The sequence below is a fragment of the Mobula birostris genome, chromosome X (assembly GCF_030028105.1).
Source record: "Mobula birostris isolate sMobBir1 chromosome X, sMobBir1.hap1, whole genome shotgun sequence".
NCBI classification, from domain to species: domain Eukaryota; kingdom Metazoa; phylum Chordata; class Chondrichthyes; order Myliobatiformes; family Myliobatidae; genus Mobula; species Mobula birostris.
This window is the reverse complement of record NC_092402.1, coordinates 71,660,401-71,687,702: the sequence shown is the minus strand read 5'-3', so window position 1 is coordinate 71,687,702 and position 27,302 is coordinate 71,660,401. Positions and strand designations below refer to the sequence as shown.

Genomic DNA, 27,302 nt, shown 5'->3' with positions numbered 1-27,302 from the left:
CTGAGGTAACGAGACCCTGGAAGCGGTGCGCCTCTCATGAGTCGGTGGGAAGTACTGGACCTTAAACGCATAGGGTGGAAAGGTACGATCAGCGGGAACCTGGTGTGTATCCACCCTCGCTTGGGTGCCGGGTTCACTGCAGAGGATCGACCGCATCTGGAGGAGGGGTCACAGTCGGTGACCTCAGGTGACATCACAAAGGACCCGCCCGAAAGCTGCTTGGGAGCAATATCGCCGGTCTGTGAGTGGAAGCCGTTCTGAATGATCAGTCGTTCCCGTTCTCTCTCTCTCTCTTCCCCCCCCCCACGTTGTCCATTGCCATGGCCACGATTACTGCGAACTGAACTAAATTGGACTGAACTTTGTGTCACTTTGAAATTGGTCATTTACCCCTAGACAACAATAGAGCTTGATTGATGCTGTTATCTTAATTCTGTGCATATGTGTGTTTATCATTGCTGAACTGTTGCATTTATTATCCTTTCGATTACTGTGTTGCTTGTTTCTTTAATAAAACTTTCTTAGTTCTAGTAATCCAGACTCCAACTGAGTGATCCATTTCTGCTGGTTTGGCAACCCAGTTACGGGGTACGTAACAAAATGTATTACTAAAGTCCATGTAGATAACGTCCACTGTCTCACCCTCATCAAGCTCTTTTGTAACATCTTTGAAACCTTTTGTGCTATCCTTATATTCCACAAGTGCCCAGTCTGATTTTGCCCTTGCTTCCTTTTCCTTCCTGACTAATTCCTCTCGGATATTTGTTCTTGATTCTCAGGGGACTCTCCAGCCAAGCCGGGTGGTGGTGGGAGTGGATGCAGCAGCCCAGGAGCTCCCGGGACCCCAAGCAGCCGCTCACGTACTCCCTCACAGCCATCCTCTGGCTCAGCTAAGGAAGTAAAGAAGGTGGCTGTTGTACGTACTCCCCCAAAGTCCCCGGCTGCTTCCAAGGCACGTCTGGCTACTGTTCCTGCACCAATGCCGGACCTGAAAAACGTCAAGTCAAAGATTGGATCTACAGATAATATTAAACACACCCCTGGTGGGGGCAAGGTAACTGGCCAGGGCTCACTTTTATTATGGACTAGAGCAGGCTCTCTGACCTTCTGTGCAAACAAAAAGAGAACAGCATCTGACCAAACCTAAAGACAGATGTAACAATGCCCCTAATGGTTTGTCTGAAGTGGAACAGGACTGGAAAGCAGAGAGGTTATGTTAAATGTATTCTGAGTGGAAAGCCAGACTCCTCTGCAGAATCGTGACCTTTACTGCTGTCCAGCTTTTTAAGAGAGGTGGAGAGTTCCAGCAAACAAGTCCATAATATAAAGTAGAAATTACAAAGTAGGACCTCTAAGGTCATAATCTCAGGATTACTCACAATGCCACGTGACAGCAACATAAGAAATCAGAAGATAGGATTGTTGAATGTGTGACCGGTGGGCTGTTGTAGGGGAAAACTCTGTAAGATTGGTTAGACATGAACTACCACACACAGAGCCATATTGACTATCCAAATACTCATGTCTGGTCCCTTAGAATACCTTCCAATAACTTTCCCACTACTGATGTCAGGGTCACCCGTATATAATTTCCTGGTTTATTCTTAGAGCCTCTCTTAAACTGCGGGACGACATTGGCTAATCCTCCAGGCCTCCAACACCTCACCCATTTTAAATATCTCTACTAGGGTCCCTGTAATTTCTGCACTAGCATCCCACAGGGTCTGAGGAAACACCTTGTCAGGCCCTGGGGATTTGTTCACTCTAATTTGCCTCAGGACAGCAAACACCTCCTTCTCTGTAATCTGTATAGGGTCCGTGACCTTGCTGCTGATTTGCCTCATTTCTGTAGACTCTGCGTCCATCTTCTGAGTAAATACAGATGCAAAAAATCAATTTAAGATCTCCCCCATCTCTTTGGGCCCCACACATAGATCACCATTCTGATCTTCCAGAGGACCAATTTTGTCCCTTGCGATCCGTTTGCTCTTGACATCTTTGTAGAAGCCCTTGGGATTCTCCTTCACCTTGTCTGCTAAGGCAACCTCATGGCTTCCTTTAGCCCTCCTGATTTCCTCCTTCAGTGTTCTCTTGTATTTCTTATACTCCTCAAGTACCTCATTTGTTCCTACCTGCTTTGCACCTCCTTTTTCTTAACCAGGACTCAATACCTCTCAAAAACCAAGGTTCCCTACACATGTTATCCTTACCTTTTATTCTGATAGGAACATACAGGCTTTGTACTCTCAAAATTTTCGCTTTTGAAGGCCTCCCATTTATCAAGTACACCTTTGCCAGAAAACAACCTGTCCCAATCCACACTTGCCAGATCCTTTCTGATATCATTAAAATTAGCTTTTCTCAAACTTAGAATCTCAACCCGAAGACCAGACCTATCTTTTTGCATATTTGAAACTAGTGGCAATGTGATCACTAGATGTAAAGTGTTCCCCTACACAAATGTTTGTCACCTGCCTTGTCTCATTCCCAAACAGGAGATCTAATATCACAAGCTCTCCAGATGGAACTTCTAAGTACTGATGAAGGAAACTTTCCTGAATACATTTGACAAACTCTTTCTCATCCAGCCTTTTTACAGTATGGGAGTCCCAGTCAATAGGTGGAAAGTTAAAATCACCTACTGTAACAACCTTAAGTTTCTTGCGACTGTTGTCTGCAATCTCCTTACAAATTTGATCCTCTAAATCTCGTGGACAGTTGGGTGGTCTGTAATATAGCCCCATTAATGTGGTCATACCTTTTTTATTCCTCAGTTCTACCCATAAAGCCTCACTACACGAGTTCTCCAGTCTGTCCAGGCTGAGCACTGCCGTGACATCTTCCCTGACTAGTAATGCCACCCCTCCCCTTTTAATCCCTCCTGCTCTGTCACATCTAAAGTAACAGAACTCTGGAACATTGAGCTGCCAGTCCTGCCCCTCCTGCAACCAAGTCTCACTGATGGCTACAATATCATAATTCCATGTGCTGATCCATGCCCTGAGCTCATCTGCCTTTCCTACTATTCCCCTTGCATTGAAATACACGCAGCTCAGAACATTAGTCCCACCATGCTCAACCTTTTGATTCCTGACTTTGTACGTGAGCTTAACAACATCTTCCCCCAGAACTTCTCCACTATCTGTTCTAGCACTCTGTTTCATCATCCCTTCGCAGCTCTAGTTTAACATCCCCTCCTCCCCTCCCTCCTCCCTCAGCACTAGCAAACTTTCCCTCTTTGTGCCCCCTCTTGTTCTGGTGTGAATAGTCCCTTCTGTACAGGAACCACTTTCTCTGGAAGACAGCCCAATGATCCAAAAATCTGAAGGCCTCCCTCCTGCACCACCTCCTCAGTTACGTGTTAAATTGTACGACCTTCCTATTTCTGGCCTCACTAACACATGGCACGAGTAGCACTCCTGAGACCACAACCCTGAAGGTCCTGTCCTTTAACTTAGCACCTAACTCCCTGAACTTACTTTGCAGGACCTTGTCACCCCTCCTACCTGTGACATTGGTACCTACATGGAACATGACCCTCCCACATGAATTCTGTGGATGCAGTCTGAGATACCCCTGACACTGGCACCCAGGAGGCAACATACCATCCAGGAATCTCATTCTCGTCCACAGAACTTCCTTTCTATTCCCAAAGCCATTGGATCCCCTATCACTACAGTTTGCCTCATCTCCCCACTTCCCCTCTGAGCCACAGAGCCAGACTTGGTGCCTGAGACCCGGTTGCTGTAGCTTTCCTCTGCTAGGTCATTCCCCCTAAAACGGTATACGAAGTGATATACCTGTTGTTGAGGGGAATGGCCGCAGGGGTACTGTAGTCTGCACTGGCTCCTTAAACCCTTTCCCCTTCTTGACCGTCACTCAGTTGCCTGTGTCCTGCACCTTGTGTGTAACTAATCCCTGTATGGACCGGCATTCATGCAGTTCCAGCTTCAACTCCTTAACACTGTCTGTTAGAATCTGCAGATGGGTACACTACTTGTAAGTGTAGTTGTCAGTGACACTGGAGGTCTCCCTGCCTTTCCACATTCCACTATCCTGCCTGGCATCCCCGCTGCGCTAAATGTGCAATAAGACAGAAAGAATAAATAACAGAAAAACCCTCCCCTCCCAAAGCCTTGACTCCCCACTCTAACACTGGCCCAGTCACACAATGCCTGCTCCAATTAAAAATAATTTCTTTTTATTGGACCTTGCCAAGTGTCTAATTATGTGCAATCCAATGTCTCTTCAGGAACTGTGGTGCGCAAAATGTGCAGACTGTCCCTCCTCTTCTCTCCACCCCCTCCCCGCTTCCTTGAAACGCTTCCTCCCTCTCTGCAATCGAATGTCTCCTCAGGAACTGTAACGCGCAAAATATGCTGACTGCCCCTGCTCGCTACTTTTAAACTATCTCCCTCTTTGAAATCCAATGTCTCCTTGGAACTGTGGTGCGCAAAAATGTGCTGACTGCTCCTCTCAATTATTTTAAACTTTTTCCTTCCTCTACTCAATCCAGTGTCTCCTCGGGAACTGTAGCGCGCAAATTGCGCCGACTGCACTCACTCGCTTCTGTTAAACTCTCTCCCTCTACGCAGTCCAGTGACTCCTCATGAACTGTGATGTGCAAAATGTGCTGACTGCCCCCCCCCCTTCTTTTAAACTCTCTCTTCTTCTATACAATACAATGTCTCATCGGGAACTGGGAACTGTGTTACGCAAAATAATCTGACTAACGCCCTCGTTTCTTTGAAACTCTCTCCCTCTGCGCAATCCAATGGCACCTCGAGAATCCTGATGCGCAAAATGTGCCGACTGCCCTCTCACGCTTGCTCTTTAAACTCTTTCTCCCTCAAAATGTCTCCTCGGGAACGGTGGTGCGCAAAATGTGCCGACTGCACTGGCTGGCTTCTTTTCAACTCTCTCTCCCTCTACGCAGTGCAATGTCTTTTCGGGAACGGTGGTGCGCAAAATGTGCCGATTACTTTTAAACTCACTCTCTCCCTCTACGCAATGCAATATCTCCTCGGGAACGGTGTTGCACATCATGTGCCGACTGCACTCGCTGGCTTTTAAACTCTCTCTCCCTCTACGCAATGCAGTGTCTCCTCGGGAACGGTGGTGCGTAAAATGTGCCGACTGCATTTAAACTCTCTCTCCCTCTACGCAATGCAGTGTCTCCACGGGAACGGTGTTGCACAAAATGTGCCGACTGCACTCGCTGGCTTCTTTTAAACACAATCTCCCTCTACGCAATGCAGTGTCTTCTCGGAAACGGTGATGCGCAAAATGTGCCGACTGCTTTTAAACTCTCTCTCCCTTTACGCAATGCAATGTCTCCACGACACGGGGGTGCGCAAAATGTGCCGACGCCTTCGTTTCTTTTAATCTCTCTCTCTCTCTCTCTCTCTCTCTCTCTCTCTCTCTCCCTCCCTCTCCCTCTCCTCCTCCCCCCCCCCCCCCCTCACAATCCAATGTCTCCTTGGGAATTGTGATCTGCCGACTGCCCTCGCACGCTTGCTTTTAAAGACTCTCACCCTCTGCGCAATCCAATGTCTCCTTGGGAACTGCGGCATGCAAAGTGTGCTAACTGCCCCCCCCACTTATTTTAAATTCTCTCTCTCCCTCTACGCAATCCAATGTCTCCTCAGAAACCGAGGCGCGCAAAATGTGCTAACTGCTCCCGCTTGCTTCCTTTAAACTCTTTCCATTTGCGCAATCCAATGTTTCATTGAGAACTGTGACGCGCAAAATGTGCCGACTGCACCTGTTCACTTCTTTTAAATTCTCTCAGCTCTACGCAATCCAATGGCTCTTTTGGGAACTGTGGCACGCAGAACGGGTGCAATGAAAAACTTACTTGCAGCAGCATCACAGGCACATAGAATCATATAAATAGTTTTCACAAGAAAAACATAAATTAGACATTATTCTTACAAGAACAAATACAGTACCAAAATTTTTAGTACAAAGTGATCATAATTGCTAACTTCTAGTGATTAGGGCTTTGCCAGTTGGTTTAAGAACCAAATGGTCAAAGGGAAGTAACTGTTCTTGAACCTGGTCTTGTAGGACTTCAAGTTTCTGTATCTTCAGCCATGAGAAGATGGCATGGCCCAGATGGTGGAGATCTTTGATGAATGTTGCTTTCTTGAGGCTTTGCCTCCAGTAGATAATATCAATGATTGGAATGAATGTGCCTATGATGCATCAGGCAGTCCATTATTCTCTGTACCTTTTTGCATTCCTGTGAATTTGAATTGCCGACCTGACCATGAGCTAACCAGAAAGGATACTTTCAGCAGTACATCTGCAAAAGTTTTATTTTATTTTTATTTTTCAATACAGTACAGAGTAGGCCTTTCTGGGCCTTTGAGCCATGCAGCCCCAGCAAGCCCACAAACTTTATTTAACCCTAATCTAATCAATGGGACAATTTACAATGACCAATGAACCTACCTGGTATACCTTTGGACCGTGGGAGAAAACCAGAGCACTTGGAGAAAACCCACGGATTCCACGGGAAGCACATTTACAGAATGACACTGGAATTGAACTCCGAACTCCGGAATGGCCCAGCTGTAGTAGCGTTACACCAACTGCTACAGTACCATGCAATAGTTTGTTAGTGTTCAATGACAAGCCAAACTTCCTCAGCCTTCTAAGAGAGTAAAGGCACTGGTGTGCTTTCCTTATGTGATAGGCCCAGGACAGGTCATCTGATACAGCATGTCACCACTCAGAAAACTGAATCTGCTGACTCTCTCCACCTCTGAACCCCCAATATAAACTGATGCATGTTTGTCTTCCCTCCCCTTTCTGGTCAACTATTGGCTCTTTTTACTGACATTGAGTGAAAAGTTGTTATTGTGGCACCATTCAACCAGCTGTCCTATCTCATCCCAGTAAGATGACTCATCACCACCTGTAATTCATCCAACAGCAGTGTCATTGACAAACTTGTACGTGGAATTGGAGCTGTGCTTAGCCACACTGTCACGTGTATATGGAGAGCAGAGCGGGGGTGAAGTAGGGAGACTTGAGGTGCCCCTGTGTTGATGGTCAGTGAGGAGATGCTACGATCCACACTGACAGATGAGGAAGTCAAGGGTCTAATTGCAGAGGGAGATACAGAGGCCCAGGTCCTGAAACTTGATGATGAGCTTGGGTTGGCCACGTTGGGAATATTATAAGCTGTTCTGGTCACCACTTTACTTCCTGTGATGTGGAGTCTTTGGAGAAGGTGCAGAGAAGTTCACCAGGATGAAGGGTTTCAGCAATAAAGGAAATTTGGACAAGCGTGGATTGTTTACTTTGGCACATCAGAGGCTGACTGGCGATCTGTTAGAATTATAAATGACATAGATAGGGTAGACATTCAGAGTTGTTCCCCCAGGATACGTTTAAAATGAGAGAGGGAAAGCTTAAAAGAGATTAGTGAGGCATTTTTATTTTACAGAGAGGTGCATCTCTGGAACCTGCTGCCATGGGAGGAGACAGAAGCAGACGTGATAGCAATGTTTAAAGTCATTTGGACAGATACACAGCAGGGATAGAGGGATACAGATCACATGCAGACAGATTGGCATCATGGTTGGCACAGGCATGGTGGCCTATTCCATGTCCTATGTAACACAACAGGACTGATGACCTGAAGTGTATTTATTTTAATGTGGGGAGTGTAATGGGTGAGGCAGATGAGCTTAGAGCCTTAATTCTTATATTTGAGCTATGAAAAATGAGGAGGGCAGATTGATTTTGGAAGTGATAGAGAGGTTCTGATCAGTGAGAATATCACAGTGGCAGTTACAAAGGATATGAGGGTTAAAAGTGGCCATGAAATGGCAAGTAGGATTAAGCAATAGGAAAACCCCAAAGCATTGTATAGTTACATTAGATGGAATAGGGCAGCTAGGGAGAGATAGTTCCATTCAAGGAAAGAGGAAGGAACTTGCATGCAGAACCAATTAAAGTGGGCAAGATTTTTACTTTGTATCGATATTTACCAAAGAGAAGGACATAAATGATGATTTGGGCAGTGTGTTGATATTCGAGGAGGAGGAGGAGGTGGATTGGAAGAGCCTCTTTCTGATCTGTATTGTTTAATAGAGAGTAGGGAGAGCATTTATCTCTCTGCAATAGTTTCTGCATTCCTGTCTGGATGATGTTGAGGCAGAGGGCGGCAATGACTGGCCACAAGCTGAGGCAAAGTCTTTGAGCTCAAGGACTTAGCCAGTAGGTGATAACGAGGTCTCAGTAACACTCACTGTGATATTACTGAAAGGATGGACAAATGGAGACACCGTTACACTAACTGTCCTGAATTTGCAGTATGAGCACAGTCCTGTGATGCATAGTGAATCATACTCATCAAATCAGAGCGATACGGCAGAAAACAAGCCTTCAGCCCATTGAGTCTGCACCAGCTATCAGCCACCCTTTTGTACTAATCCTATCCAAACCTATTTTATTCTCCCAAATCCTCTCCAAGCTTCTACCCCTCCCTCTACACACGAGGGGAAATTTACAGTTGCCAGCTTCCCAAACTGCACGTCTTTGGGATGTGGGAGGAACCTGGAGAACATGCAAACTCCACACAGACAGCACCTGAGGTCAGGATTGAACTTGTGTCTCTGGAGCTGTGAGGCTGCAGTTCCCTCAACTCGGTGTTATACACAGCTGACGACTCCCCCATGCAATGTTCCCTCTAATTTTTTTATTTTGCAGCTGCGTGGACCAACCATTGCTCTGAGCAGGAAATTTTTACATGGCCTGAAAACTGCATGGCACCTTAATAAAACATTATGTAAAAGAAATTTCCAGCTGCGCGGCAACAAAGGCTGTGAGCACGGGAGCATTTCAGTTACTGCGCAGCTACACGCCTGCGCGTCTTTGAGGGAACAGTGCCCCCATTGGCTACTGACTGCCCTGAATGGTATCTGCATCCTGTCAGGAATTGTTGGCCTTGACTATGGATTCTCTATTAACCTTGGAAAGTTCTATGTAATGTGAGATCCTGGATTCGACATCCGTAGAGACAGATCCAGCATTGATCCTGCACTCTGCTGCCCAGCTCAGACGATGGGCTCTGCCACTTCCTTCCAGCCCTGTTCGAGTACCCTGGTAATGATTACATTATTCTTTTTCTGACCATATTTGTGCAGGTACAAATCGTACACAAGAAGGAAGATTACAGCGCTGTGCAGTCAAAGTGTGGTTCCAAAGACAAGATCAAACATGTTCCCGGAGGTGGAAATGTATGTAAAAGTACAGGAGTCAGTGTGTGAAATTCCATCTTTGTCAGGTTCACTCTTTGTCCCAACCTGGTACATTTCAGCCTTGTCCCAGAAAGCAGGACACACTCTGTCCCATTCCATGAGAGCCCAATGTGTGAAATTCTTGTTTTGGGGATATATTTTGCCTCATTTTGTGAGTTTCCTATTTGAGCTATTGCTTCGTATCTCAGTGCGAGTTCCATTCCCTTTGAGGTGAGTGAGATACCCACTTCCCCAGTATTATGAGATTCCCTTTGTCTCATAGTGAGTTTTACTAAAAAAAAAGACACAGGGTTCCCTCTTAGCCACTTCCCATTTCTGAGTTTTTCTGTGATTTCTGTCCCACTGTAAGATCTCTTTTACATTTGAACTCCCGCATCATCACAGGGTCAGGCTCCCTCAGTCCTGGACATCAGGTATTCGTCCCCACTGTGTCCCGGACATTAGCCCATGTGCACTTCTAACTGCTGACTTTTCCACTTCAGGTACAAATCACGAACAAGAAACTCGATCTGAGTCATGTGTCGTCAAAATGTGGATCAAAGGATAATATCCATCACAAGCCAGGTAAATATCTGAGAGTGACAGCAGACTGATCACAGTCCCATATCTGGGGGTTTAGGGGAAGGGGAGAGAGACAGAGACATCTGGATATTCTTCCTTTTTGTTCCAGCTGCATGTTGGCTCTCAGTGATGTGTGCACCTTCAGTACCTTTGACCATCAACTCCAACCAGTCCCTCACTATTCAACAAACTCTTCTGTTCTGTGGACCAACGCAGCTAACATCATCAATTTGGGATGCATGGTCTTGACCCAGAAAGTCAATAATTCTTTTCCTCCCACAGATGCTCTTAATCCCTCCACTTTTTGACTTGCTGCTGTGGTTCCCATTCCCCTGCCAAATTGGTTGAAACCCTCCTGGGGAGCACCAGCAAACCTCCTGGCAAGGACATTGCAGACAATACAAAGATTGAGGCATTGTGGCTAGCAATTACAGCAGGATGTAGATCAGTTACAGATATGGTGGAGAAATGGCAGATGGTGTTTAACCCAGCCAAAGGTGAAGTGTTGCACCTTGGTGGGTCAAATGTAAAGGTACAGTGTGCTTTTAACGGCAAGGCCTCACCTGGTCTCTCCTGCTCCCTAAGTACCATCTCTTTAGTCAAGAAAGCACCCCACTATAGGAAGGCTGTTGAGGCTTGGAGAGGGTACAGAAGACGTTTACCATGATGCTGCCTGCATTAGAAGACGTGTTATAAGGAGAGGATTGACAAACTTGGAGTGTCAGAGGCTGAGGGAAGATGTGATAGAGGTTTATAAGGTGATGAAAGGTGCAGATAGAGTAGACAGTCAGTGTCACTATTCGAGGGTTGGAATGTCTAATACCGGAGTGCATGCATATAAAATGAGAGGGGTTAAGTTCATAGGAGATGTGCAGGCTGAATGGCCTGTCCATGTGCTGTACCGTTCTGTGTTCTAGATGCTGCTCGACCTGCTGAATTCCTCAAGCAGATTATTTCCACAGCTGAGATAGATGGCAAGCACAAACACATCGACAGATCTGAGGGGGAGTGAAGAGGAGCGCGAGCACATCGAGCAGCAGATACTTCAGACACGGGCATGGGAAGGAAGGGTTTAAAACGGGGCTTTCCAACCTTTATTATGCCATGGACCCTAGGCTGAGGACCCCTGGTTTAGAGGGATAGTCATAGTCATACTTTATTAATCCCGGAGGAAATTGGTTTTCGTTACAGTTGCACCATAAATAATAAATAGTAATAAAACCATAAATAATTAAATAGTAATATGAAAATTATGCCAGGAAATAAGTCCAGGACCAGCCTATTGGCTCAGGGTGTCTGACCCTCCAAGGGAGGAGTTGTAAAGTTTGATGGCCACAGGCAGGAATGACTTCCTATGACGCTCTGTGCTGCATCTCGGTGGAATGAGCCTCTGGCTGAATGTACTCCTGTACCCACCCAGTACATTATGTAGTGGATGGGAGACATTGACCAAGATGGCATGCAAATTAGACAGCATCCTCTTTTCAGACACCACCGTGAGAGAGTCCAGTTCCATCCCCACAACATCACTGGCCTTACGAATGAGTTTGTTGATTCTGTTGGTGTCTGCTACCCTCAGCCTCAGGCCAAACAGACATTTGGGTTGAACGTGGATGAGCTGGGCTGAAGGCCTGTATAACTTTCTGAATGTCATATCTTAAGAGAGGGAGGAAAGTTATGTCCAAGAAAGGAAGAACAAACACAAACACAGTAACATAGAGTCAGCATAACACTGTTACGGTGCCAGCGATCTGGGTTCCGTTTTGCTGCAGTCTGTACATTCTCCTTGTGACCATGTGGGTTTCCTCCAGGTGCTCCGGTTTCCTCCCACAGTCCAAAGACGTGTGGGCTAGTAAGTTAATTGGCCACAGGGTTGTAATTGGGCCGGAAGGCCTGTTACCATGCTGTATCTCTAAAATAAATAAATAAAGCATTAGAAAGGAGACAGATTACTCAGAGTGAACGAGCACTGACAGGTCAAGGTGGGAGAGTGAGTAGACACTGTTTTGGAAGGAGTGAGAGCAGATAGACAATGAGCTCCCAGATGGAGAGAGTCCAGAGAGATAGAAAATGAGAGAACACAGCATGTGAAGTAGAGCAGAACAACCTGAGAGAAACTGAACAGACACAATAGGGGAAGGGAGTGAGAGCAGAGATGTTTTTGAGGGAGGAGACAACATATGCGGTAGGATGGAGCAGTCATGTAAATCTCCACCCATCACCGCCCCCCCCCCAGCTTTTCAACAGAGTACAGGGTCAGCTTAGAAAAAGAGAGAGTAGGAGCAAGTTAAAAAGATTGTGCATTGCAGGTACATCTTACCAGGAGGGGCAGGGACAACATGGATGCATCAGAGAGAGTCAGACTTCGTATCTTAGAGCAGTCCTGTGAGGGACGAGGTGAGCAAATAGTTTTGAGAGGATGAGGATAACAGAGAAATTAGTATTCTAAATAAAACTCACAGGTTGACTGATATAACAGTGACTCTCTGAATTTACTCCCCAACAGGTGGTGGCAACGTGGAGATCAAGTCACAGAAAGTGGACTTTAAAGAGAAAGCCCAGTCCAAGATCGGATCGATGGACAACATCAGCCACACGCCAGGAGGTGGCACCAAGAAGGTGAGAAGCACTGTTAGCTCAGACTAAACCCCACTGGGTGTAATGTTAGCTGACACTGGCCGTGTACTCACCTGAACTTGTGGAAGTCTCCACCGTGGAAGGCCGCTGATGGAGTAGATTACGTTTCAAGACAAGAAGGCATCAATGGTATGGAAAATGAGCTGTGATCAGGCTCAATGGGTTGAATGGCCTACTCTGGCTTAAATTTTCTATTTATCAGGTAGGTGCTGTTAAAGAAGTGGGTAGAAGGTGACAGAGAGAGATGGATAGAGTGAGAGGTCCAAGTTGAGGCCTACATTAAAAGAGGTTGGGGCAGGTTCAGGAGATGGGTGCAGAGTAGAAGGTTCGGTAGAGCAGCGGTCCCCAACCACCGGGCCACGGACCGGTACCGGGCCACAGAGCATGCGCTACCGGGCCGCGGCGAAACGATATGATTTGGCGATATGAGTCAGCTGCTCCTTTCCTCATTCCCTGTCCACGCCCTGTTGAGCTTGAACACACGCGAGGTCATTACCCGCGCGTCATCTATGTCAGCGCGGGAAGAAGATCAACTCCTCGAGCTTGCAAATGACGGTGGGCTGAAAAGTATGTTTGACATAACATCTCTGCTGGCATTCTGGACCAAAGTGAAGGCTGAATATCCTGAGATAGCCACGAAAGCACTGAAAACATTGCTTCCATTTCCAACATATCTCTGCAATGAATGCAACGAAAACTAATTTGTGGAATAGACTGGACATAAGGAACTCCGTTCGAGTATCGCTGTCTCCCGTCACCCTTTGATGGGACCGTCTTGTTGCAGGGAAACAATCCCAGGGCTCCCACTGATTCAGCGATATTGGTGTGTTGCAATGATTTTATATGTTCATACGGGGAAAATATGTGCTGTGTGTTTAATATCCAAACGTTACTTAAAATGTTATGATGCTAGTGACTTATATAACCATATAACAATTACATCACGGAAACAGGCCATCTCTGCCCTTCTAGTCTGTGCTGAACGCTACTCTCATCTAGTCCCACTGACCTGCACTCAGCCCATAACCCTCCATTCCTTTCCTGTCCATATACCTATCCAATTTTTCTTCAAATGATAATATCGAACCTGCCTCTACCACTTCTACTGGAAGTTCGGTCAACACTTACTTCAGGCTCCCCTGTCCTCCCCTGATGATTGACTTATCACTATATTCATGTGAGGAAAATATGTGTTTAATGTTAAATTCATTAGATAAACCCTTTTAGAAACGAAATTGAGTGTATTAGCTAATTATCATCTATATTCCGGTCGTGATTAACACCGTCCTCCCCTCCCCCGAACAGAATCGCCAAAAACGATCTGTAGAAAAAAATCGTACACGCATGCGCACTGGTGCCCACGCAAGGCTTCATGGTCATTGTAGTCTTTCTCGGGGTAAACCCAGTGCATTTGACTGCTATTCTTGTCTGTTGGCAACCCTCCCCCCACCCGGTCAGCCGGTCCGCAAGAATATTGTCAATATGAAACCGGTCCGCAGTGCGAGAAAGGTTGGGGACCCCTGCGGTAGAGAATACTTTGATTCTCATATTTCCTTATGAAACCGGAGAGCATTCCATCCATCAAATCTATGCTGACATTCAAAGCAATTCTATCGAAGCATTTCTTTATTTATTTCTGTGGAACTACTGACACATTAACGTCCCCTGATTCTCCCACAACTTACAGTGGGCAATGTGGGAGGAAACTGGAGCACCCGTAGGAAACTCGGCACAGACAGCGCCTGGGTCACTGGAGCCAAGAGGCATTGTGCCAGCAGCTGTATCCTGCTTCAGGATATGGAAATGGAGAGCAGCAGGATATAGAGACTGAGACTGAGTTGTAGATATCAAAGGCAGTTTACTAGGGATAGAGTGGGACGTAGGTCAGGTGGTGGAGCAGTGGCGGATAGGATTTAATTCAGACAGGTATGGGGTAATGCATTTTGGGAAGTCGTATGCTGGCAGGGCATATGGACGAAATGGCAGTGACATCAGGAGTGTTGATGTAGAGGGCTACCTTGGGGCACAAATCCATAGTTGCTGAAAATAGCGATACTAGTGGATAGAGTAGTGAAGAAGATGGTTTGTGTTCCAGCCATTGCAGGCCTAGGTATTGAGCGCAAGAGTGAGGACATCATGTTGAAGCAGCACAAAACATTTGAAGCATTGTGTCCAGTTCTGGACTCCATACTACAGGACAGAAGTTGTAGCAGTTGGGTGAATGCAGAAGAGATTTGCCAGGAAGTTGCTGGATTGAAGGCCAGTAGGTACAAAGAGAGATTGGAGAGCCTGGGTTCTCAGTGCAACATGGGAGGCTGAGGGTGACCTTGCAGAGGGTTTGAAAATTGTGAGGGGCATAGATAGAGTGAAGGCAAAAGAGACTGCAGATGCTGGAATTTGGAGCTCCAGGTCAGGGAGCATCTGTGGAGGGAAAAGGACAATTGATGTTTCGGGTTGCATCATTTATTTATTTTGTAACGTAGTAATTTCTATGCCTCTGCACAGTGCACTTACGAAATAAATAAATAGTGCGGACAACAACGGTGAGGTAGTGTTCATGGACCATTCAGAAATCTGATGGAGGAGGAGGAGGAGTTATTCTTAAAATGTTGAGTGTGGGTCTTCAGGCTTCTGTACCTCCTCCCTGATAGTAGGAACATAGAGGATGTGTCCTGAATGTTGAGGGCTGCCTTCTTGACATAGTATTTCTTGAAGATGGCCTCAATGGTGGGGAGCATTTTGCCCGTGATAGAACTGGCTGAGTCTATAACCTTCTACCGCCTCTTGCAATCCTGTGCAGTGCCCTCTCCATACCAAAATGTAATGCAACCAGTCTGAATGCTCTCCATTATTTCTGTAGAAATTTGTAAGAGCGTTGGCGATGTGCTTTCTTCTGATTGTATTAATCTGTTTGGGCCACGGTAGGTCCTCCGAGGTGTTGACATCCAGGAACTTGAAGCTGCTCACCCTTTCCACTGCTGATCCCTTAACCAGGACTGCTGTGTGTTCTCCCAAGTTACCCTTCCTGAAGTCCACAATCATAGTTGGGCTGAAGTGTATGATGAGTGGACACTGCAGAGACATATACATGCTTTCATGGGTGTGTGAGGTAGTGGCGCTTCCTCATCTCCTGTGACCCAGCTTCACTCCTGAGCTCCAGTATTGTCTGATTAGATTTCTGCCCACAGCCACGGGAGTTTTTTCTGGGTTCTCGGGTTTCTGCCCACACTCCAAAGGTCTGCTGGTGAGTTGATTAGCTGCTTGAAATTGCCCCTGCGTGTAGTAGGAACAAAAGGCAGTTGATGGGTATGAGAGAGAGAGAGAGAGAGAGAGAGAGAGAGAGTGTGTGTGTGTGTGTGTGTTCAGGGAAACAAAGAGGGTCAGTAGGTGTGGGGATGACTCCTGGGCATCTGGCACAGAACTGATGGACGTGATTTAGAAATGGCACAAGTTTCGGGAGGAGGGTCGCAGGTTATTGGGGGGGGGGAATAGTGAGGCTCCAGTGAGGGACAAGAAGAGGCAAGTAAAAAGGGGAAGGGGAAGTTACAGGATGTGGGGAGGTTAAGGGACAGGAGGGAGATGGATCTCAGATTTCAGATTCATGTTCTTGCTGCAGATAAAGTGAGAGAGACCAGCCCTTTGGACAGGGCCATTCTGCCACTGATTGGATTCCCATCATTTTGTAATTGATATCCCATTGGTAATGAACTTTCCTTTGCCGAGTGATACTGTCTTAGTCAAATGAGTGCCATTCAATACTGTCTCCTTTTTCAGTGAGCGATGTGGATTGGCCGTGTTCTTTGCAGAGATTGTATTTTCTTATTTCTGCTCTTGCTCAGATGCAGTTTCTTTCTCTTCCCTAGATTGAATCTCACAAACTGACTTTCCGTGAGTCAGCTAAAGCTCGTACAGATCATGGCGCAGAAATTGTCTACAAATCCCCAACCCCCTCCAATGAGGGCTCTCCCTGCCGACTCAGCAACGTGTCCTCCACTGGCAGCATCAACATGGAATCTCCACAGCTCGCCACGCTCGCTGACCAGGTCTCTGCCTCATTGGCCAAGCAGGGGTTGTGACTGTCGGTTTAAAGCAAGTTTGAAGTGTGCAACTGTCTAAACCGAGTTTGTGTCTGATCTTTCATACACTGCCTCTGGATTTGCTTGCATATCTGACCAGTTACAGACAGTGGTGCTTTGTTGTCTTTTGTGTGTTAATTCCTGATCTGCATTCTTTAGGCTTTTTGAGAAGTCTGGGACTTTAGAAGTAGCATGTCCCTTTATTTAGAGATTAGTGGTTAAAGTACAGAAATGGCTGAAATGTTCTGACTGGTACGAAAAAATTTTGAAACTTTTTCCAAGTGAAATGGTGGCCTTTATCTCAAGGGGCCTGAAACCCAGCAGTAGGAGCTCCTGGAAGTTGCACAAACCTCTGGTTTCGAGCCTGTCTTCTGTTCTAACTCTGCGCTCAGTGGGGCTGGAAGGGCTCCAGAAGGCTGAAGCGTTTGCTCATCAGAATGGTATTGAAGGTAAAGTAGTTGAATTGTGAGAACAGCTCATAGAGGCAAAGCTTGTACTCCCTAAACTGTAGAAGATTAGGTGATCTGACTGAAATATTTTTAAGGTGATGGAAGGAATAGAGCAATGGGGTAGGGTACTGGAATGAGAGCCAGGCTGTTCAGAGGTGGTGTCAGGAAACACTTCCACACACAGGAAGCCTGCAAACCCCTGGGAAGCTGCACTGGGAGAGCGAGGGAAGGGCAAGCAAAGGGGAACTGACTACCTGATTTTCCTAGCTGCTGAGATCAATGGTTAGAGAAGCAAGACAAAGGAATAAAGTTAATGTTGAAGCAATTAAAAGAGAAGGAGGTGACCTTTCTGTGTCTCTGCTCCCTGCCAGATAACTCTGCAGGTTTTCGGATTCATCCAGTGACAAGCTCAAGTTGGTCTCACCAGGAACCCATGAGGTCTCCTGGATTTGCAGTTCAGCAAATCCTCCACTTGACCTGCTGACTTGAGTGCTAACCCCATAGGCTTCTGCATTGTCAGTGTACCCACCCTGTGGGGATCTGCTGAAGTGGGTCTCCTGGGGGTTATTCTGACTTGGATTAGGGAATGGTGTAGAGCTAAAAGGGAGGTTGCTGCCTGAAGTCTCAGCTCCCATCACTGGTCCCAGGGAGGAACCTGAGCCCCACTTCATGCTGGTCCCTCCATGCTCCAGTGGCACAGTTGGCGTTTCACCATTTATAGCCCTGGCGAATTAGCTCAGTGTTTAACTTTGCCTAGTATTTACATGTTCTGTAATGAGTACGAGAGTACACTTCCAGATAGAGGTGAAAGCCCCAGATCTGATCTACAGATCAGACCTCTCCTTGAATCCCCAACATAGGGAATTACTTTATCAATTCTTTAAATCGTCTTAAGCACCTCAATGAAGTCACCACTTTAACATCTATACCACAGGAATATAGATTTGTCAATGCTCTACTTAAACCATTTTAGCTCCATTACCATTCTGATAAATGTGGAGAAGATGTGGGAAATATCTTACTGCCTTTTCCACTGGAAGTATAAGTTGCTTCTACAAAATCTGAAGCAGAGGTTTAACAGGGACCCACAAAGTAGGCCCCAGATTCAATGACCCTCTCTTCCCCAGTGACCTTTCCTTATCCTAGTCTGCCGTAGTAATATTTTTCCTGCCACTCTCCTGTCCTGCAGTGATAGAATTATACTCTATTTCAAAATGTCCTGCTAATGTAGGATTGATATTGTGATAATGAGTATGGAGACACAGTCAAGCTGGTGTTGCAGGAGGGTGCCAAATCATAGTTGAGGAGCAGGAGGATCAGAGAGCATATATACACACACAGCTTGTCTTAATTTCATTCCCTGTGAGGTCTAGAATCCACGAGACTGTAGTTGGGTTGCTCCCAGGTCTGAACTTCCTTTGCTGCTGCCCTGGTGAAGCCCAACCATCTTGTTGTTCATGAATGCCTTCACTCATCTCTCTTGTTCATTACAGTCCTGCTGCCAATGACCTTATCACTTAATTTTGTTTGCTGTTTGGACCTGGTCCCCAATGGTACCATTGCCTTTGACCATTGCTGTTGGTCATATTGCTGATTCAACTTGCTGATTGATCTTGCTGCCCAGTGATATTGTTAGTTTATAACTGTGCTGTGTTCACATCAGCACTGCTTCACTGGTCTGGACCCCATTCCTGGATTCCACTACCCATGATCTCATTGATTGCTTCCTGCCCATTCATCACACCACCCCTTGATCACATCTCCTTATTCATATCAACCATTTATCAATGCCCATCATTCTCACTGCCCATGTACCATCCTTATGCTTCACTGGTGATGACTGTCCAGTCACCTCACCATTCTGATCTTTACCTGTTGGTCTCCCTCTCTTGCCGCAAATTGACCTCTGTCCATTGATCTTGTCCCTCAGTATTGTTGCCCTTCGGTCTTGCTGCCTATTGGCTTTGCTGCACAATTAGGGGGATGTCAGAGACTGCAGGTGCTGGAATCTGGAACGAGAGACAATGAGTTGGGAGAACTCAGCTGGCCCAGCAGCAACTTTGGGTTGGGGTGGTGGGGGTGAGAAAACCCTGATGCAGTCCATTGATGTCATTGACCTCTCCAATTACAATGTTTCAAAGGCATTTAGATAGGTTTTTAGATAAGAACTGTTTAGAAGGATACAAGCAAATGGGACAACCTCAGATAGACACCTTGGTTGGCATGATGAGTTTCCATGTTGTATAACTGACTGTTGACTGATCTAATGTAGCTTCATCAAGCACGTTATCCTTCAATTTCAGTTCTACCTGGCCTTTGTTTCCACTGGGCATGCTACCATCGTTCTCACGATGCGATGCGCTGCACTTAATTTTCCCAGGGTTGAAATGTCTAATGCTGGATGGCGTGCATTTAAGACGAGGGAGTAATTTCAAAGGAGATGTGAGGAGCAAGTTGTTTTTTTCATATACAGAGAATAGTGGGGGCCTGGAATGTGAGCCTTGGGTGGCATTAAAGGTGGGTACATTAGGGATTTTTAAGAGGTATTTAGATAGGCACATGAATGTGAGGAAAATGGAAAGATGAAGACATTGTGTAGGCACAAAGAGATTAGTCTGACTGTCTTCTTCAGTCTCACTATCTGTGGATCTCACTGTTCCTCTCAATCCCTGCCCACCCCCCCCCCCCCATTAATCTCTTCTATTTATATCCCTGTGTTCAGCTGGCCTCACTGGTTTTTCACGATCGGAGCACTATAACAGACCTTTTTTCGCCCTGTAACTTACAGTCTTCTCTGCAATGTAAAACATATCTGTTTTCAGGAACCTTTCCAAGTTCTTGTGAGAGGTGTCTCCCTGAACTGTTAGCTCTGGTTCTTTCCCTACTGGAGCTGCTGAGAATTTTAGACAGACAAAGAAACAAAGCCTCCAGGATGACGAGAGAGGGTAAAATTGTTCTGCCTCCAATATTCGATGAAAGAGTTCCAAAGACTCTTGGTCCTCGGAGAAAATTTTGCCTCATTTACTGGAGGTGAGCAACCTTTTATTGTTAAAGTATTTTTAAGAGTGAAACAATGATCATCTCACAAGAGAAGGCCTCTGTATTCACCTTGTCATCCCCTCTCACTCTGAGTCTAGCAAACACCAGCCTGGATAGTTCAGTCTACCCTGTGAGACAACAGCCCATACACTGAGCCTCCTCTGAACTGCTCCTGGACATAGCACTGCTGATGTGGTCCAGTCACTGCCCTTTATAACTGATGCAGAACCTCTCTGCCTTGGATTTCACTGCCCCTTGCAATAAATGACACCTTTGTTAGTTTTCCAAATCACTTGCTGCATCTGAATCTTTGTAAAGGAGATGCCCAGATCTCTTGACAACCCAGAGCTCTGACCACCTCCAGTGGGTCACCCCTCAGCCTCGGTTTTGGCTCATCAAATCCCTCGTTATGATCTCAATACTCATTGATCCACATTGCCTAAAAATGCTCTAGCTCATCAGTCGAGGGATCCCTTTCCATCACTAACCATTGATTTCTTGGTCATTTGCCATCACTGTCCCCGACCCCCAAGGAGGAGGCTCTTCCACCTCAGAAAGTAGTTTATTTTACTTTTGAATGACACACATTTAAATTTAGACAAGTAATTCTTGGCACACACTTGATACTCAGAGGATTTCTAACTTATAAAAATGTTCAAATTACAAAAGATTTATAAACTACAAAGGATTACAAAATGCACAAATTAAAAGAACGTACCAATGAGTTGCAGATGAACAAGTTGTCCATCACAAAATCTGAAGCATGAGGAATAAATTCTAGTTCTGCCTTCTGTCATTCTCTTGTTATTCCTAACAATTGTCCTTCTAGTAAAGTTTAATGGCAGTTGGGTGACCAACGTAAGATGCATTACCACCACCTACTGAGCTGGAGTGTGGAGCAAAGAGACAAGTAGTATCCCCACTTTAATTCCTGCTCAAAAATAAAAACTCAAATAATATCAAAAAGTCGAATGCTTTTCAGAAAGTCAAGTACACATTACAATGGCTGTGATATCCTAACAAGCTTTCCATGTTAAACTCTTTCTGTCCCAAAGATCTCAATTTAGCAATTCAATGTTTCCTTTGCACCTCATAGGAACTGCATTTAAACAATCTATGCTGCACTGTTTCTTGACAAGTTCACTCCCTAAAAATACCCATATCATGCATATTTATTCTGAACAGTGTGGGCACATGGCCAAGTGGCTAAGGCATTGGACTAGCGACCTGAAGGTCGTGAGTTCGAGCCTCAGCCGAGGCAACGTGTTGTGTCCTTGAGCAAGGCACTTAACCACACATTGCTCTGCGACGACACTGGTGCCAAGCTGTATGGGTCCTAATGCCCTTCCCTTGGACAACATCGGTGTCGTGGAGAGGAGAGACTTGCAGCATGGGCAACTGCTGGTCTTCAATACGACCTTGCCCAGGCCTGTGCCCTGGAGAGTGAAGACTTTCCAAGCGCAGATCCATGGTCTCACAAGACTAATGGATGCCTTTATTTTAATTCTGAACAGGGAATTATTCAGCCTAGTATGTCCAATATGTAACTGTAAGTGTAACTTACTCTCTCCTTTTATACCCACCTCCCAGTCGAGTTCCCACCATCCTCTGAATTTTATATAAATCCTGTCCTTTCTTTTCCTTATCCCAAATTTGTTGCCACAGTGATTGAATAAACTTTTTAGTTAAGGATTTCACCTCTCCCTTATGCAAAGGCACCCTTATGAATTTATATCACTGACTTTAAGTGACTGCTTGGCAAGAATGTCTGCCTTGTCATTTCCTTCAACCCCAACCTGGGCAGGGTCCCATAGAAAATGTACACACAAGCCTGGGCACTGCTGTCTTAACAGATGTCCACAGAAGAATGTCTGGCCTACAATCTGAAGTATCTGTTTAAATAGATGTCAAGACCGAGAACGAATCAGATCACAGAGGTATGTAATCAGGGTGTACTTCTTCGACCCATTCCAAGGCTAAAACGATAGCAACCATCTCAGATGTGAATACTGTAATAGTCTGATAATCTTTTCTTAATAGTCACCTGAAACTTTGGAGCATTAGCAGAAACACCTGAATGACATTCCTAACAATTCTAACTGCTTTTTAGTATTTGTACTGTCTTACCTCTAATTGACATCCCCTGTGTCAATTCCATTCATCAGGCCAGGAGAATGCAATGTTTAATTTGGCCTAAGTGGGCTCCATTATTTCTCTTGATACCTCATTATTCACATGTTTACGACAAGAGGCTGAGCAAGGAATATTGGTTAGAAGTTTAACTTTGTCAAAAGCAACTTTTTGACCCTGGAAAGGTCATGCTGCTGTGCCAGAAAGCTGAGGTTAGCAATAAGCCTCTTTGTCCCTGGAAAGTGACTGTCCATTACACAGTGAACATTTAATAGTCTCAATTTGGAGTGCTCATGTTCTTTGATCTCATGGTGTGCTGGTGTATTTATCCAGTGATCTCGTCATCCATGCATCCATTGAAAGTGGCACCCATTAGCCTGCTCTTTGAACCTGCCATCTATTGGTTCCAGTGTCATTTGGTCTCGCTGTTCGTTGATGTAACAGCCCACAGATCTCAATGTCCTTTGGTCATACTTTCTGGACATTATCGTACAGAGACTTCTTTGTGTTATGTACTTGATCCACCATCTTCATTGATGGTTAGATCTCATGTGTTCTTAGTCACAGTGACTTTAGACCTTTCTGTTTTGATATCACTGAACTAACTTATTTACTTACAATGATAGACCAATACCATTCAGCCCAGTGTCCAGACCAACTCCCAGTAATCCCATCAGTCCCATTCCATATTTCCCTGTGGCTTTGCACTTCTTTCTGTGTCATGACCTCTACAATTCTGCACTGCAGGGTGATGACATTAGCCATTTAAAATATCAACACATCTTTGGGATGTGGGAGGAACTGAGAAACCCACACAGCCAGAGGGAACGTGCAAATGACCCAGAGTCAACCCCAGAGATCGGGATGGAAGTCAGGTCACTGGACCTGAGGTAGCAGCACTACCTGCCTCCCCCTATTCCCAGGCAATTAAATTCACCATCGCTGTCCAATTTATTTCTGTTGATCATCACCCAGTTATTCTGCTGTACTTAGTTCTTATTGCCTTTGAATTACTCTGGCCACCCACATGCCTCTCACTCACTCTCAATCTACACTAATGTCCGTCACTGCCCCTCTGTTCCCTTCTACTGATCCCTGTCTGTTGATGTCCATATCCTCTGATCTCCATCCACTGTCCATGGCCTCTATCTCCATTGATCTCATTGTCCATTGCTCATATGTTGATACCACTGTCCACTGATCTAACCTTCTGATGCCCGCTGATGTTGCTTCCTCTTGCCCTTACTGCCCATTCGCTGCACAGAGTGTGTTGACCTCAGTCTGTCTGATTTCACTGTTCATTGATCTCCCAGTCCACTGAATCCACCCTTCATTGATCTCACTGTCTCTGCATCTCACTACCCGCTTCTGACTGACTGCTCGTTGTCCTGTCCAATGACGTTGTGCATTGATTGCGCTGCTTTGCCCAACCAACCAATCAACTCATCTCTACCTTCCTGCAGTCAAGGGCTTTCCACCTCACTTCCAAACACCTGCCAATTCAGTAACATTTGTAAATGTCTTTATCATTTACATCTAAATAATTAACAGAGTCAGACAGCACAAAGGAGGCCCTTCAGCCCACCATCTCCATGCTGACCACCAGTACCCATAAAACATAGGAGCAGAATTTGGCCCATTGAGTCTGCTGCACCATTCCATCATGGCTGATCCATCTTCCTCCCATCCCCAATCTCCTCGTATCCCTTCATGCCATGACTAATCAAGAACCTATCAACCTCTGCCTTAAATATACCCAATGCCTTGGCCTCCACAGCTGCCTATGGTAACAAATTCCACGGATTTACCACTCTCTGGCTAAAGAAATTCCTCCTCATCTCCATTCTATTCTGAGGTTGTCCTCTCTGGTACTAAACTCCCCCACTACAGGAAACTTCTCCATATCTACCCTATCAAGGCCTTTTGCCATTCGATAGGTTTCAGTGAGATCTCCCCTCATTCTTTTCAATTCCAGTGAGTGGAGGCCCAGAGCCATCACACGCTCTTCATATGAGAAGCCTTTCAATCCCAGAATCATTTATTCTAATTAACCCATTTATTCTAATCCAATTTGCCACACTTCTCTTCCTTGGTGATTCAAGTGCTCACCTAGAGACTTAAATGTTGTGAGAGTCTCTCCCTCCACCACTTCAAGCATTCCAGATTCCAAATATCTCTGTGTTAAGAAAGTTCTTCCTCAAGTTCCTCTACTTCTTGACACTGCCGCCATGGGGAGAAGTCCCCCACTATCTACACCTATATGCCCTCATTTCTGAGAGTTGCTGCACTCTCTGGGCCTGCCGTCACCCCGAGTTAGGCTTCAACTAAATGATCAGTCCCACCCGCAGTTAATATGAAACTGTCAGTGAATTTGTCCCTGTGTCTGTGAGATTGGTTCCTCAGGTGTGTGTCAGACACTGTGCCTCTGGGCTCTGCCTGCAAGAAACTGCAGTAAACGTCCTATGGATCCTTTCCTGGGATGTGGGCATCCTCCTCTGAGGAGGCGATAGGCACACTGGACCTGCATACTCATAGAAGAATGAGAGGTCAAATATACAAACTTCCCAAGCTCAACAAGGCTGATGCACTGAAGATGTTAGCTCTCATTGAGGTGGGCAGAACCAGAAGGAGGTTGGCCATTTAGGGCTGAGATGGGAACAAATTTCTTCACTTCGGGTGTGGTGAATCTTTGGAATTCTGTGCCCCTGAAGGCTCGGTGACTGAGGGATGAATAATGTCAGGATATGGGATCAATGCAGGCAGGTACAGCAGTGATTTCACTGATGTAATCAGCCAGTGGTGGCATCTATCCCTCATTTTCCAAAGTCAGAAGCTCCATCTGCCAGTAGATTGCACATCAGTGGAGTCATGTCGGATTGATCACATCATACAACCTTTGTCATTGAATTGTCTGGTCTGTCTGATAATTTCTCAGCAGTCAATAACTCTGGATTAACTTGGGAGCTGATGTCGGCTCTTTGCCTCACGCTAAGGATGTACTGCAGATTGGGTCAGTTGGCAGTGGGTGAGACTGGCTGAAGTTGAGGGAATGGCTGAGCTAGCTGTTCCCAACCAACAAATCCTGTTCAGATGTGGCAGGTGACAGAGAAACTAACCCAGTGAGCCTCACTGTGCATGTTGAGGGCAAGTGTTACTCAGGCCAACCCTCCTCTGGGGCAGTGACACACCGATCAAGGGCAGGGTCAAGGCATCCAAGGGGAGTTTGTGTTACAAATGTCAGGTTCCAAATTTCTTGAAAAGGGCTGAGAACTTGGAAAACTGATCCCATGAAGGACCTTCCTGCTTATTCCCATGCAGCTTTCTCTGGGACAAGTGCCAACGTGAAAGTGATGTTGTGGTAGTGTACGTTGTTTCTTAACGCTTTCTCTTTAAGATGTGATGAGGTGGTAATTTAATCCCAATGGCGGCATCTTTGCTAACGTTCAGTGGCTTTGCTTCTTGTCTGTGACTGCTCAACGCTGTAACTATGAATCATTGGTTTAGATTGATAATTGTGGCTGTAACAGTTTGGAAATAAAGTCTGTGTTCCAAAACTTTTGATTTTCTGTCCATCTCCACCACTCACATCCCCCCACCCCACCACCACCCCTTTTGTGATACGTCACGTCAAAGTATTCGCTCACCAGAGCTTTTTGTAAATTTAAAATTGAGAGGGGGACGCTGGGGCAGGAAATGCACCAAGGAGGAATTCAGCAGCAGATGCTAAAGAGGTCAAAATAGATGATCTCAGAGGTAAAACAGAAGTGGTCCATTCCCTCACTTGCTTCACACTTTGTCAACCCAGATGACAGAAACTCTTGACCAGGTTTTTACTACCTCTGATTTTAATTCCTCTTTCTGTTTTCCTAAGCTCTGTAAACCTCCTGAGTTCTCCATACCCCTCTAATTCTAGCCTCAGACTCAACATTCTGCCTTCAGCAGAACTCCACCTTTTAAAACCTGGAATTCCTTCCAAACATCCCCCTCTCTTCCCATCCCTCCACCCCACCCATCTATTTCTCTTTGCGTATCTCCATCTCCATCATTAACTCTCTCATTTTCATCCTCCTCCCTCTTTGCATCTTTCATCTCCCTCTGTGGCCCATCTCTCTCATTTTTTTCCCTTCCAATCGCTCTCTCCCACCCCATTTCTCTCTTGCATTCCCTCCCTCCCCATCTCTATCTCTCCCATCTCTTTCTTCATCTCTCCCATCAGTCCCCTCTATCTGCTTCTTTCTCCTTATCTTTCTCTCCCCTCTCTCAATCTCATGTCCACCTATCTTTGTCTCTCTTGTTTCTTCTCTCTCTCTCTCTCTCTCTCTCTCTCTCTCTCTCTCTCCTCCCCTCTGTGTGACAGTTTCTCTCCTCCCAAGGACCATGGGTGCAAGGCATATCATTAACATCAATGTTATTGCCCTCATTGGACGTGGCAGTTAGATTCTGAGGTTTTGAACTGTTTCTGAAGTAGTTGAAACCTGTACAAACCAGACCCATCTCTGCAAGGCTGAGACTATATCCCTGCAGAAGGTAGGTGGGTGGTTGTGGTTAAGCTATTGGCAAGGTTGGGAATCTTTCTGGGAATTCAGGAAGGAGAGAGACAGCAGGGGAAACAGTAAGCTAGTCATCAAAATAATCGGAATATGAAAATAAATTCAGAGACAAATGAGATCAAAGTATTGAAATATGTGAAAATTTCAAGTGAAAGGCACAGTATCTGCTCACATTTTCACAAGGTAAGTGAATTAACACACAAATAGTCAAACACATCAATGTTATTGCCATCATTGGAATGTGGAGGCAGGCTGATCAACACAGAGAACAAATATTCCATGGGATTCAACATTTAGTAAAGACAGGCTGAGGTGCTGGGGTCGCTTCCGCATCAGTTACTGAGGTGGTGAGAGATAAACTCACTTTGGCAGATTATATCGTAAATTGGAATTAGTTGAAATGAGCAAAGGAACAGCAATTAGCAGAAGATATTTACTTACATACCATTAGTGATGAAGTCAGGCATATAGCACAGAGAAAGGACCTTCATGTCCATAACAACCATCAAGATAATAATCCATTTACTAGCCCTATGTACCTTGGTGATTCAAGTGATTGTCTAGATCAGTTTGGGATGTTGTAAG

At 45.6% G+C, this 27,302-nt stretch overlaps 1 protein-coding gene across 1 annotated transcript in view; it reads left to right on the top strand.

Annotated features, from left to right (window-relative positions):
* The window catches only part of maptb (microtubule-associated protein tau b), a 78,203-nt gene extending 52,520 nt beyond the window's left edge, over positions 1-25,683 (top strand). Inside the window, exons 8-12 of the mRNA XM_072249248.1 lie at positions 780-1,054; positions 9,162-9,254; positions 9,758-9,839; positions 12,343-12,455; positions 16,337-25,683. Coding sequence (XP_072105349.1) covers positions 780-1,054; positions 9,162-9,254; positions 9,758-9,839; positions 12,343-12,455; positions 16,337-16,549 — 776 coding nt within the window. The 3' untranslated portion in view covers positions 16,550-25,683. The remainder of the gene's footprint in view (positions 1-779; positions 1,055-9,161; positions 9,255-9,757; positions 9,840-12,342; positions 12,456-16,336) is intronic.
* Positions 25,684-27,302: the final 1,619 nt, after the last annotated feature.